Source organism: Rhinolophus sinicus, chromosome 12 (genome assembly GCF_057876585.1).
Source record: "Rhinolophus sinicus isolate RSI-liver-muscle chromosome 12, RSI-T2T, whole genome shotgun sequence".
NCBI classification, from domain to species: Eukaryota; Metazoa; Chordata; class Mammalia; order Chiroptera; family Rhinolophidae; genus Rhinolophus; species Rhinolophus sinicus.
Genome location: NC_142512.1, coordinates 35707545 through 35721084, shown reverse-complemented (window position 1 = coordinate 35721084; position 13540 = coordinate 35707545). Strand labels below are relative to the sequence as shown.

Below are 13540 nucleotides of genomic sequence, written 5' to 3'. Positions count from 1 at the left end.
GATGTTTTTCAGTGGCAAAGTCAGATTTGAGACACAGCAGGAGACGTCGGACAACCTAAGAACTGAGCATCTCGGGGAGCCCTCCCTCTTTCCTCAGGCCAGGAAGTAGCACCCCACCCACCATCTCCATTGCGCCCCCTCCCCAGGCATCCCGGCTCCATCTCTCCAACTCCGGCACGGCTTCCACATGTCTCATCCGTGTTTGGGCGTCTGGCTCTCATCCTGAGCCTATCACCCTCCGAGAGGGCCTCCCACCCCGCCCACCAGGCAGCTTCCCCAAGAGAAAGCTTGGGGAGACCCAGCCCAAGGTCCCAGCCCTGCGCCCCTCGCTCCAGAGGAATCCCGCGTTGGGCGATGCTGCCACCTGCCGGCGGAACTCTGGAAGTACAGCGCGCCTCGAGGGCAGGGGCGCGGCCGCTGAAGGTCGGAATCCAGCCCCTCCCGGCTGGAATCGCCTCCGCGGGGTCTTTCCAGGAATCCGGAGGGGCCTCCTCGACCGCGCGGAAACTCGCCTGGCTGCCGCCGTGCCCCACTTCGGACACCGGGGCAAGTCTCTGAACCCTGGGGCCTTAATTGCCACTGTAGTCAAAAAGAGGAAGTGTACCAACACCTCTTCCCAGCATTTCAAGGGAGGCGGTGGGGGGTGGGGTGCGGAGGTACACGAATGTACCCGTGCTGTGGTCCGGTTCTCCTTATCAAGAAATCAGCCAGGCCTCCCCTCCCTCTCTTCTTGGCCAAAAAACAAAAAACAAACAAAAATTGTGGGTGTGTGTGACACCTCCCCCCATGCAAACTCCTCAGTTCACCTGAAGACCTTCGCTTCCCCTCTCCCTCAACCTCTGCCCCCAAGAAGATTAAGGGGGAAGCTACTTCCAGTGGTCCGGCTCCCTCTGCCTGCATCCTCTCTCCCTCCGCCCGGCACAGCACTCCCTCCCTTAAACCTGGGACCACTTAGGGGTGGAGTAGTAGTTGGGGGTTGGGAAGGGGTAGCTTAGCAGTCTAGAACTGACCCCACAATTTTTATCAATTAATCTATGCTACTTCCCAATTTCCGAAACCCAACCCCGACCTCTTACCGTCCTTTTCCCTCCTCCTCGCTACTCCAAGTCCGGCCCATCCCGGTGCATAAGCTCCGCCCCCATCCTGAGGCGGGCCCCATAGGTGGAGAGCTGTGGGAAAGGTTGCGGCCCCGCCTCTCCCCTCCTCTCCTTACACACGGAAGCTCAGTGGCCCCCAAGCAAGGATGTCCGATGCCTGGGTCCTCCGCCTGGTAACCACCTTGCTGCTCGGCCTTCTGGCCGGTCTCCAACAGGTGAGCGCTCGGGAGGTAAAGCTGTAGAACTTTCAGAGCCCTCCCCGTGTGGGTCAGGGGCCTGCTTCTGGAGCCGGGTCGCCACCTTCCATTGTTAGGATTTCCTCGTGACCACACGCTATTAGCAACTTCCTTTCTCATTTTGCTGGGGAGATGGAGGGGGGTGGGCAGCGGAGGGAGGCCCTGAAAAGGCCAAAGTTCCTTTAGCCTGGGGGGACTGTGTAATGACACTGGCTCTCGCCCACCACCATCTGACACCTAGTGTCTCTCTGTAAGTGGGGACTTCGACCCTCACGTTAGCTTTGACTAGTCCTTCCCACTCCTTCCCGCTGCGTCAGAAAGTGGGGACTATTTGAGACTGAGGTCTGGACGCCTGGCCAGCTTGTCTTCCCAGTTCTGTTCCTCCAGTGCTGGTGACCTTGGGGAAGGCCTGGCCCTCTCTGGACTGTGTTTATTTACTTGTGCCCTAGGGGCGAGGAGGCTCCTCAGTCCCTTTCTAGTAGGGGGGGTAGGATTTGATCTGGCTGGGGTGACCTCTGAAATTGGTGATTCTGACAGTGGGCAGGCATGCCCTCTTTTCTCCCTCCCCCAGTGATGGGGCAGTTCTATCCAGTCCCAAAGTGGAAGATTATCCTGGAACCGGACGTGAGTCTTGAACACAGAGTTTTAAACTTCTGTTTAAGATCTAGGGGAGGTCCTAGATCTAGGGGAGGACCTCCCCAGGCTGGCTCCCCATGTTCACACGACTGTGCTGACGTTCAGCGTGGCTCTGCTCCTGAAGCCCTAGTTCTTCTCAGTCACTCGCCCGTCAGTTTGTGGCAGCACTAGGCTGAGCGTCCTCTTGTTGATTCCTCCCCACAAGTCCAGGGGGCAGGCGCTGCTGATATCCCCAATTCACCCGAAGTACAGTCATGCACCACTTAACAATGGGGGTGCTTTCTGAGAAATGCCTCATTAGGTGATTTCGTGTGCGAACGTGGAGAGCACTTACACAAACCTAAATGGTGTTGCCTACTGCACACCTAGGCCGGATGGTGTCGTCTGTTGCTCCTAGGCTACAAGGCTGGACAGCAGGGTTACTAGAGGGGTACTGTACTAAACCCTGTAGGCAACTATAACACAATGGTAAGTGTTTGTGTATCTAAACATAGAAAAGGTGCAGTGTAAATATGGTATAAAAGATTTAAAAAAAGGGTATACCTGTATGGGGCACTTATCGTGAATGGAGCTTGCAGGATGGGAAATTACTCAGCGTGAGTGAGTGATGAGTGACTGTGAAGGCCTTAACTGTCCACTATTTTAGACTTTCATAAACACTGTACACTTAGGTGACACTCGATTTATAAAACAACAAAAGATTAAATCAAGCACAAGAGAAAATGCAGTCAAGAGACACGGTAAACATGAGATGTATGAGACTGCTCTGGCATAATACGGCTACTGTTTTACAGCAAACTTTTTATTATAAGTAGAAAGAGTCGCTCTAAAATAATGATAAAAAGTATAGTATAATAAATACCAGTAACATAGTCATTTATTATCATTATCAATTATTACATACTGTAAATAATATGTGCTGTACTTTCATACGGCTGGCAGTGTAGCATCACCACAAACGCGTGAGTACTGCTTTGCAACATAGCGTTGTGATGGCTATAACCTCACTAGATGATAGGGATAGTTCAGCTCCATTATAATCTTATGGCGCTGCATATGCTGTCTATTGTTGAGCAAAATGTGGTTATGCAGCACGTGCCTGTCGTGCCTGTAAGCTGAGGTTCCCCAAGATCATCCTGACAGTTGGAAACACTCAGGCTCTGGACCAGCTCAGACAAGACTGCCCCCTTGGCGTGATGGGGAAAGAGAATCTAGGAGAAGATCTGCTAACCCTTCCAAACAGGAACTCAATACTAACTTATTCAACTTGTTCATTTCTGTCCTGCTTAGCTGGGGGTGAGGAGAGGGAGGAGGGACAGGGTCTGGGATCTGAGGGAAAAGGGGTGGCCGCTGAGTGCCTGGACCCCTTGGTCTGTCCCCAACTCTGCAGTGGCCCCTCTATGCTGTGTGGCCCTCACATTCTCTGAGCCAACCTGCCCCGAAGGTTGGTCCAGAGAGGGCCAACTCCAGTCCCCAACTTGCTGCTCCAGTCCCCACGGGGCACGCCTTGTGAGAAGCAGGTACTCATATGGGGCTGAACACGGAAAGGGGAAATCAGTGTAACAGCTATTGCCTGTCATTGGTATTCCTAGCTTTACTGTTTGTTGTTGTCATTAGCAATTGAAATGTTACTGCATTATTTTCAGAAAAGGTATAAAGAGTGGGTAGTCTCACCAAAATTGGCTTCTTACTCGAGTCCTGGTTGTTTGCCCCCAGGAGGCTGGATGACAGATACCCTCCCATTCCCCACTGTGTTCCCACCCCCGCATTTCTCCTCCCCCACCCCCCACCCCCACACACACAGTCTGGGAGAGGTCCGGAAGAAATGAAACTAAGTAACCAATGAATGCTCTTTCATTCAGTCTGCCAATACTGTGACTGTTTGGTTCTCAACAGTGATGAAACAGACCAGAATCCCTCCCCTGTGGAGTTTACATTCTTGGAGACAGATGATTAACAAGATAATGGGAACTATGTCATGGGTTAGATGTTGATAAAAGCTAGGCAGAAAAATTAAGCGCAGTGAGGGGAAGGGGAGTGCTTTGAGGCAGTAGATGTAATTTTTAAATATGATGGTCAGAGAGGGAGGTGCTGGAGCTAGCCTTGCAGATACCTGGGGGAAGCATGTTCTGAGCAGGGCTTATACACGGAACTGCTACCTGTTGATTTGATTAAATTCTTGACAGGTGCCCCTCAGACCTAGTGCAGAAGAGGTGGGGAGGGAGGAGCAAGTTCCAGAGAGGAGGATCCAGGCAGCTTCACAGAGCGAGGATCCCCCCAGGGAGGGATCTGAAGGATGAAATGGGGTTCAGCAGACCATGAAACATGGGGAAGAGGGCCTGCCCCTGCACGCAGGTGTAACAGCCAGGTGTGTTCAGGGAACTCCCAGTGGGTGTGTGTGCAAGAGGGCGACGGGAGAGGTGCTAAGGCTGGTTGCTGGGGGTCTGGGATCCAGGGGGCCTGAAGGGGGTTCCCAGCAAGGTTGCTAGTGACCAGACACATGGAGTAGGAACTTGCCTGCAGTGCAGGGGGTGACCCGGGAGGGCAGGACGGGATTTGCTGGCATCCTGGAATGTAGTTGACAGAAGGTTTACAGACCTGGGGAGGACAGACTGTGGTGTACGGAGGGGTGTGGTAAGGAGAAGCAGGAGGGCTGGGGGCCTCCAGGTGGCAGCTGGGGCTCCTAGTACTGACTTGGGGAACATGGTGGAGTGAGGTGGAGAGCAGGCTTGGGGAAGATGCTGATCTACTGGGGACCTGTCGGCATCTAGGCAGCATCTGGGTGGAGACCACCCCCAACTTATGACCCCTAACCTCTGCCTCTGTTCTTCCACAGACTGCAGCCAGATGTGGCCTCTTCCTGTAAGTCTGGGGTTTGGGCTATAATTTGCAATCTGGGGAGGAGACACCCCAAATCCTTCCCTGCCTGCCTTCATGGAAAGGGGGCACCTCATCCATCATCCTCACCGACTCTCCTTCTAGCCAGAAACCATCCCCCCCACTCCCCCACCCAGAGAAGGAGTCTCTGCTGCTTCCTCTCCCCACCAGCCACCCCAAGGGCAGTTTTATACTTCTGGGCCATGTGAAGCCTAAACCCCCTCCTTCTTACTATATGTAGTCAGGCCATCTCCCCTCTGAGGAGACCCCTGGGAGGTGGGGAACAGTGTACGACGTTAATATATCAATACCAGAAAGCCTGAGCACAATATGGGGTGGGGGGCTCAGGGGCATGCTTCTCTGGGAAGAAGAGTATTTCTGCCAAGTCAGCATTGGATGTGCTGGGAACACCCTCTCCTTCCCCTGTCCTACTCTGTGCTGTGGGTACCAGCAAGGACTCGCTCCTCCTCGTGTTAGCTCCTGGATACTCTCCAGTGCCCCATAGGGTGATGTAGCCACTACAACACTCAATCCCCACACCTGTCCAGTGAGGCTGACATGACATTCGTCATACCCATTTTATAGATGAGAAAAGTGAAGCCCAGTAGGAACATAACTTGGTACAAGTGCACAAGCCACTAGTGAGGTGGGCCTGGAACTCAGGTTCTGATCCCGGCCCCAGGTTCATCCCACTGAGCCCAGAGGTGTCCCCTATCCTCAACTCGCTAGGGCTATGGCTTATGCCCTGAATATATGGGTGCGTTTTGGGGAGGCTGGCATCCTTCTGCCTCCCCACTGTGGTACCAACAGCCTCTCTGCCTCCATCCCCAGTAACTGCCCCAAAGGATTCAAATGCTGCGGTGACAGGTGCTGCCAGGAGTACGAGCTCTTCTCTGGCCTCTTGAGGTGAGCCCCCCAAGGGGCCTGGTCCACACAGGCCGGGACTGGACTTCCTGCCCTGGGGGTTGGTGTAGGTCATGGGAGGGAGAGAGATGCTGTGGGAATGGCCTGGCCTGTCAGCCTGACGTGGTTCTCACCCCAGGATCTTTCTCATCGTCTTCCTGATCGTCATGCCCATCTTGTGCATCTGCGGCCTGACTAAGCGCTTCTGTCGCAAGTGCAGAGAGCAGGAACAGGACCCCCCGATGGATCATGAAGGGCCCCCGGAATGGCCCTCCATTGCCCCCGCAGAGAGAGTCACGGGACCCACCCCTGAACCCCCACCCTCCTACAGCGAGGTGGGTATCAATTCCAATTCCTGCTCTACTTGGCCTTCTGTCTGTACCTCCCTATTGTCCCAATTTTTAGAGCCACAGGGACAGTGGAGGGCCTCCTTACCTCAGGGAGGGCTCTGCAGCCAGCATTACGTCACTTCTGTCCCTGGTGCTGGTGATGGCCAGTGCTAGGTCCTAAGAAACCTCTGTGTCCCCTCCTTTCCCTGCAGATTATTCTGAAGCCCGTCCTGAGTCTGCCTCCCACCGAGCCACCCCCTCCCTACAGCTTCAGGCCTGAAGAATATTCTGGAGTCCACAGGGCCGTAGACAACCCAGCCTTCTAAGCCCCCTCCTGCGTGGAATCCTGCCTCAGCCACCACCTCCTCAACACCTCCTGGATCAAGCCAGAGACACCTGGGGTCTCTAGCATGCCCCCACCTATCCTGTCACATCTCTGGCCATTCTTGGCTTTAACTTATTGCTTTTCCTGCCCCCGTTCCACCCCCGCCGTCTCTCTTGCCCCAAGGGCTGGGCTGGAGCAGCAGTGTCCATCCATTCCCTCGCCACCCACAGTCCAAGTCTGAGGCTGACAATAGGAAAATGTCAACAGTTGGAGGTGCTGGAGAATAGAATGGGGTACTCTGAGGACCGTTTATGGAGGCATGCAAAGCTTCACTGAACAGCCAATTCTGAGATGAAGGGTACTGCTATACCACGGAAGATCGGACTGCAAGTCCATCATTTATTATTACAGAGAAAAGGCACGTGGCAGAGCAATAGCCTGTGATTTCCCTGAGCTCTGAGCCCCCTTTGCTTTTGCCCAAATAGAGAAGACCCCATTTGACCTTCACCTACCTTCTTCTGCCCTCCGACACTCACCAAATTTTAGCTGATTGTTGCTGAGAGTCTGCCTCTGGCTGTGTGGGGAGGTGAGTCCATGGGGGACTAGAAGGGAGGGGGGTCGTCACTGTGCCCACCATTGGTGAGTCCTTTGGGCTGACAGTGTGTTGACAATGAGCATAAGGGGACAGTACATTCCTGGACCACCCTCTGGGAGAGGATCTTTACAGATGCTTTCACCTCCACTCCCTTGAGATCTCTGGGTGGTAAAGCCTGGACAGAGAGATGGCATGGGGTAGGAGTGACTGTTGCGTCTTCCCCACCCCATCCTCCCATTGCTGTCGGGGATAGACAGCGCTCAGCTCCCTTACTCTCACCATGGGGGAGGGGAGTGGGGAACATAGCCATCTGTCGGGCAGGGCCTCTGGGGACCTTGATCAGCCCCACCTTGGATTCTCCTGGAGGGAGGAGAGGTGAGGACAGATCCAAGTTTTTCTTCCCGTCTTGTGTGATTCTGGGGCACCACCACCTCAGCCCCATCTGCTAACCCCTAAGAGGAAAGAAGCATTCACCATTGCAGCACAGCGTCTTCCCAGGGAATCAGTCCCATGGGAGCCTGCAGCAGAGCATGGAGCTGAGAGCCTGGCATGGGGCATGCAGGGTGAGAGAGACCCTCCCAAGCCAGTGTCTCGGGGGTCAGGCAGAGCTGGGCTTCTTTGTGCTCTGACCCCCTCCCTGCCTTTGCACTGTTCCCCTGCAGCCATGAATGCTGGCCTTCCTCCCCAGATAGAGGACACAGCAGCAACGCTGGCCAAAGCTCCTGGGAGGATTAGAGATAACACTGGCCCTGGTATGCTGGCCAGGATGGCACCTCCAAGCCTCTCAGTAACACCTAGCCTTGGGGTATCAAGACCCAGGCAGGTGTCAGGGCCAGGGGTGCAGGGGATGGCACAGCCAGCCCCAAAGATTTCAGGAACCTGGCTGTCTGGCTGAGAGTTCCTGCTGCAGACAGGACCCCAGAGGGAAAACATTGGTTACCGACCACATAGTGCCAGAGTTGGCAGTAGAATGAGCCCAGCCATAGGAAGTTTCCCTTCCATCTCAGGAATTGATAAGGGAAGGAGCAGAAGGAAGATGTGTGGGTGCTTTTGTAAACCTGGCTCGCTCCAATGAGAAGCCCCAGAGCTGGTATCACCCTCTCGGGTATACGCCCACCCCAGGGAGCATGTTAAGCAGTGAGCTTTGCAGACCTGGAGGAGGAGGCCACCCTCAGCCTGGACGCTGCCTTCCTTTCATCAAAGAGGACATGGGGCCTTTAAATCTTCCCAGCAGCAGCAGAGTGGCCTGGAGGAAAGGGATCATTGCAAAGCCAAGTGTTGCTGGGACCTGGTGGCAGAAATGGCTAGTTCTGTGGCTCTGTGTTCACTGTTGGAGGGAGTGGACATAGTGTAAGCTTCCTCGAGGGCACACGCGCAGTAGCCATTCATGCCGCAGGTATTTACAAAGATCCTACTATGTTTCTGGCACCATGCCTGGCACTGGGCAGCCATTAAAATTTAAAATGCACGTGACGCAGCCATTCCACTTTTAGGAATATTGTTCATAAATGCTCATGCAAAAGAGCTCAAAGAGACGTCCATTGCAGCCTTCTAGCTGAGGGTAAATGAAAACACCCTAAATGTCCATTGACAGGAACCTGTTAACTATACCAGGTCCATCCATATTGTGAACACTGCACAGCCTCTAGAAAGAATGGAGTTGAATCTGAAACACCGACCTGGCACAGTGTCCATCATTTATTATTATAGAGAAAAGGCAAGTGGCAGAACAATAGCCTATGATCTCAGTTTATAAATATAGACCACATCATACATAATGTATATAAATATGTATATGTATGTATGTGTGTATATTTTTCCCTTTGCAAGTGTATAGACAAGATCTAGAAGGATATGACCCAAACCACACAAACCACTTTTTTTTTTTTTTAACACTATACTTTCAACAGTGGTTGGCACTGTGGGGTGGAGGGATGGCAGTAGCCAGTTGTAAGGAAGTTTTTTATTTTGTATGGTTTGTCATTGTTTGTATTTTTTTTGTTTTACCACAAGCTAGCATGGCTTTGGCAAATGTAAAAAAGGTTTCTTTACAAAATAAAAATAAAATAAAAAATGAAAAAGATTTATTTAATGGAAAATACAGCCGCTTTAGAAGCTTTAGAAGACTCATCTTGGGAACTTTGATCGATGACAGTTCATGTGTTATCGGCCCTGCTATGCGGACCAGGCTAGATGACTCAAGACTTGTGGTATATACACATGACGTGTATGCGACCCAGGGAATGGCTACTTGATGGACATGGGAAAGCCTAGACGCCCGCCAGACATGTGAGGACATGTAATGCCCGTATGTCAAACCTATGCACGACTGTGACTGACGGTGTATATAAGATGGCTGGCTGGTTGGTTGGGTGGATAAATACTTTCAAAGTGACTGAGAATTCATCCCTTTTGCTTGGTGTAGCAGCTCAAACCCAAAGAATGAATAATGAAAGATGGACTTGAATGAGTGAATGAATGAATGAGTGAGTGAGAGTGAATGAATGAACAAATGTGAAGGCCTGCCGCCAGACATGTGTAAAGACACAACTTCGTTAACAAGAAGGCACTCCTTGTGCCTGTGGACATGAACTTCTATCTGCAGAGGACTCCCCAGACGGCTGGAGAATGCAGGAAACACCGTGAGGCAGGGGGCATGCTGGGCCGGGGGGGGGGGGGGAACCTCATGGTCCAGGGACCGAGTGAGGAGGAGGAGACAGCTCTGCTGCAGTGGGAAGTGGGGAGCAGGGTGACAGCAACAAGAACCTCAGCCCGGGCACTGCGATTGAGAACTCCAGCTTCCAACACTGCAGTGTCTGCCCCCGACATCTCCAGGTCTCAGTTTCTCCGTTTGTACAATGAAGAGGTTTGCCCCTTCCAGCTCTGGTAGGATGTCGCTCTCTGTCTCCCAGGTTGGGCGGGACTAAGGAGGTAAGAGCGTTCAGAGAACCTTGACTCCTATGGCCTTTTCTCCACCCCACCTCAGCCACACATTCAAATGGATATACCTGTCACCCCGGTAACCTCCAACTTCCCACACCCTGAATATCACCTCCTATTCTTCCCGCTCAGGTACTGTATTCACCGCGTGCCAGCAATTCCCTGAGCCCACGGACACGTCCAACCCATTGGCCTCAGCCCTTCTGCAGCGCCCTCAGTCAGGTCCTCTCTGCCCTCCTTGTCCAGCTTGGGATCCTTGACCCACCCTGAGAATCACTGTTCTGCATGTAACTGGTTTACCCTTTCTCCATCCATCATACTCACCGGGCAAAACCCCAGACTCTGGTCGGAACCAGCTTTTGCTCAAGAACCAGCACAACCTGTGCAGTTGGACTCAATTCAAAATCAAAACTAAATCTCAAGCAGGCCCCCAACTCCTCCACCATGACTTAGAAGCTTCACTTCTTCACTCGAGATGACTAACACATAACTTCCCCCTCTCTTTGAGTCTCCCACACTCCCCACCTCAATTTCAACTGGTGATGGCACCACATACTTTAGAGGAAAAAAACAGATGCCATCATGAGAACCACCAACCCCCATCCCCACCTTTGGTTACAGTGGAAGCCGCATCCCACACTTCTAACTCGAGTCCACCCCTGTGGGGTTTCTGAGGACCTTGTTCCTGCAGCTCTTCCTGCTTCAGCAATTTCTCCCTCATTATTGGACCTTTATCCTATCACCTGGGCACAAATATGCCTCATCACCCATCTTAGAGAAAACACTCCCTTGACACTCAGTTCCTCTTGTGGCTGCTATTTCTTTCCTCCTCCCCACTCTCATTCCATCTGGCTCTAATCAGCCCTTTGTCCCCATCATTACATAAATTGGCTCTTGTCAATTGGCTCAGGCCACATCACCAGTGACCTACATCTTTCTGAAGCCAAAGTTCAACTCTCTAGACTCATTGACTCAGTCTGTCATGGCATCTGACATACTTGGCCGCTGCCTCCTTCGTGAAAAACTTTCTTTTATGGACTTCTCTGAGGCCACCTTCCCTGGTTTTCCTCCTACTCGTGGGCTGCTCCTTCTCAGCCTCTTTCTGTTTTCCCTCCTCCTCCAGCATCTGTAAATGATAGTTGACCCACAGGTTTCGTCTTTGGACCCCGTCTTTACCTTCATTCACTCCCATAGTGGGTCTCATCCAATTGTGTGGCTTCAGACAGACCATCTGTTGTTTGATTCTCAAATCTTAATCTCTGGCCAAGACTTGTCCCTTGATCTCCAGACTTACATATTAAACTACCGATCACCTCCACCTGGATGCCTAATGAGCATTTCACAGCCCAAACTAGCCTCCAATGTCACCCCACCTTACCCCAAATCCAGTCCTTCCCAAGTTGTCACATCATAAATATATGACACCACCAGCCAGCCAGTTGTTCAAGCCAAAAAACTCAGTGATTCTCATTTCTCTCTTCCCCTCACTCCCTTATCCTGCCTCCAAAATAGACCCAATGTCCGCTTTTCACCATTTCACTGCTATAACTCTAGACCAAGTCACCATTGTCTAGCCAAGGGCATCCTAATGACATCCTGACTGGTTTTCTGCCTCTACTCTTGTCTCATCTTGCCCCCTGCAGTTCATCCTACACACTGTGGCCAGGCAGGTCTTCCTAAAGCATGAATAAGACGTGTCACTCCCCGGCTTGGAGACTTCTAATGGTTGCCCATTGCACTTCAATTGAACTCCAACGCGCGAACTGGCCTGCAGGACTTGCAAGGTGTACGCTTCCTGTCCCCTCCCTCACTGCATCTCAGTCCCAGTGGCCTTCTCTGAGCTGTAACTGTCCCAGAGCAGTCTGGCTCAGGGCCTTTGGGGGCTTTTCTGCTTGGAATCCCACCCCCACGCCCAACTTCTCTCCCTGTCTTCACATGGCTGCCATCTTTCCATCATTCTGGTTGCAGCTGTCACCTCCTCAAAGAAGCCTACCCTGACCACCCTGCATAAAGCAGCCCCTCCAGTCCCACTCTATTTCACAATTTTATTTTCTCCACAGCACGTCCCAGGGCTTATGTATTCATAGTCTGTTTTCCTTCTCTGGACCCACGCTCCTTAGGGACAGGGATTTTCCATGTTCACTGTCCTGTCCAGAATCAAGAACAATGCCTAGCACATGGGAGGTGTCACTCTTTGTTGACTCATTCCCAGCAGCCACAGTGGTCATGACCACCTCGAAAGCAAAGCCCGAAAATTCCTGTAAGAGAAACGCCCAGGAAAGGAGTTTCTCCAGCCCTGCAAACACCCCTCAGTGCCTTCTGTTGATGTTAGGCCCTCCATCCAAAAGGAGTTATTGTGTTCATTCTTTTCCTTCCTACCTTCCTCCCTCCGTCCCTCCCTCCCTCCCTCCCTCCCTCCCTCCCTCCCTCCCTCCTTCCCTCTCTCCTTCTTTTCCTCCCTCCCTTCCTTTCTTTTTTTCACTGAATACTTAGTGAGCACCTTTTATGTGTCAGGCGCTATTCCAGGGCCTGGGAAGGGAGGCCCACAAAACAGACACCATTCCTGCCCTCATGGAAAACAGACACCAATTAAATGATCGAGCAAGTGAATCTGTGGTTACACCATGGGCTAAGAAGGGAGAAAAAGTACACATGTCATATTGGAGAACCATGGTGGGCAGAGGACTGCTTCAGATCGGGTGGTCATATATGATCTCTCTAAGGAGGTGACATTGCACTAATTCCAGAAGGAAGAGAAGTAGACAGATGTGAAAGAGCATGGAGAAGAGGGTTCATGGCAGAGGGGCCGGCATGTGCAAAGGGCCGGAATAGGGAAAGAGCTTAGTGGCGCAGGAGACCCCTCCTTGCTTCAAAATCCCCAAGTTTCTTCACAAGGTTGTATTCATTTCCTAGGGCTGTCATAACAAATAACCACAAGCTGGGTGGCTTAAAACAACAGAAATTTGTTTTCACACAGTTTTGGAGGCCAGAAGTCTGAAATCAAGGTGTTGGCAGGTTGAGTTCCTTCTGGAGGCTCCCAGGGAGAATCCGTTCCCTGCCTTCTTATTGCTTCTGGGGGCTGCCAGCGACCCCTGGTGTTCCTTGGCTCCTGGCTGTCCTCCAATCTCTGCCTCCATCTGCACACAGGGCGTTTTCTCCCTGTCTATGTGTGTTCTAAGGACACTCATTGGATTTAGCTCTCACCCTAATGCTGGATGATCTCACCTCAAGATCCTGACCCTTAATTACATCTGCAAAGGCCCTTACACCAAATAAGGTCCCATTCTCAGGTTCTGGGTGGACGTATCTTTTGGAAGACACAACTCAACCCACTACAGAGGATACAGCCCTAGATACTCTCATCCGGACGGCACCTCAGAGAGCCTCTGAAACAGCAGATCTCAAAGTATAATTCCTAAACAACTAGTTCTAGAACATACATTTGAAAAGGGGAGAGTGGCATTCTGTGTTCAAATAAATTTGGAAACTGCTACATATACATCGCACACTGGAAGATTCGCAACTCCCTTTAGCACAGGGGTGTCCAAACTTTTTTCAACGTTTTCACCAAGGGGTCATATGCGGTAAAATACACAAACAGC

At 52.0% G+C, this 13540-nt stretch overlaps 1 protein-coding gene across 1 annotated transcript; it reads left to right on the top strand.

The window, feature by feature from the left end:
* Positions 1-1179: 1179 nt before the first annotated feature.
* TMEM92 (transmembrane protein 92) lies at positions 1180-9074 on the top strand. Its single transcript, XM_074319716.2, has 5 exons — positions 1180-1312; positions 4806-4831; positions 5678-5752; positions 5889-6084; positions 6291-9074. The coding sequence occupies exons 1-5, from the start codon at positions 1244-1246 to the stop codon at positions 6402-6404; spliced, it is 480 nt and encodes a 159-aa protein (XP_074175817.1). The 5' UTR covers positions 1180-1243; the 3' UTR covers positions 6405-9074.
* Positions 9075-13540: the final 4466 nt, after the last annotated feature.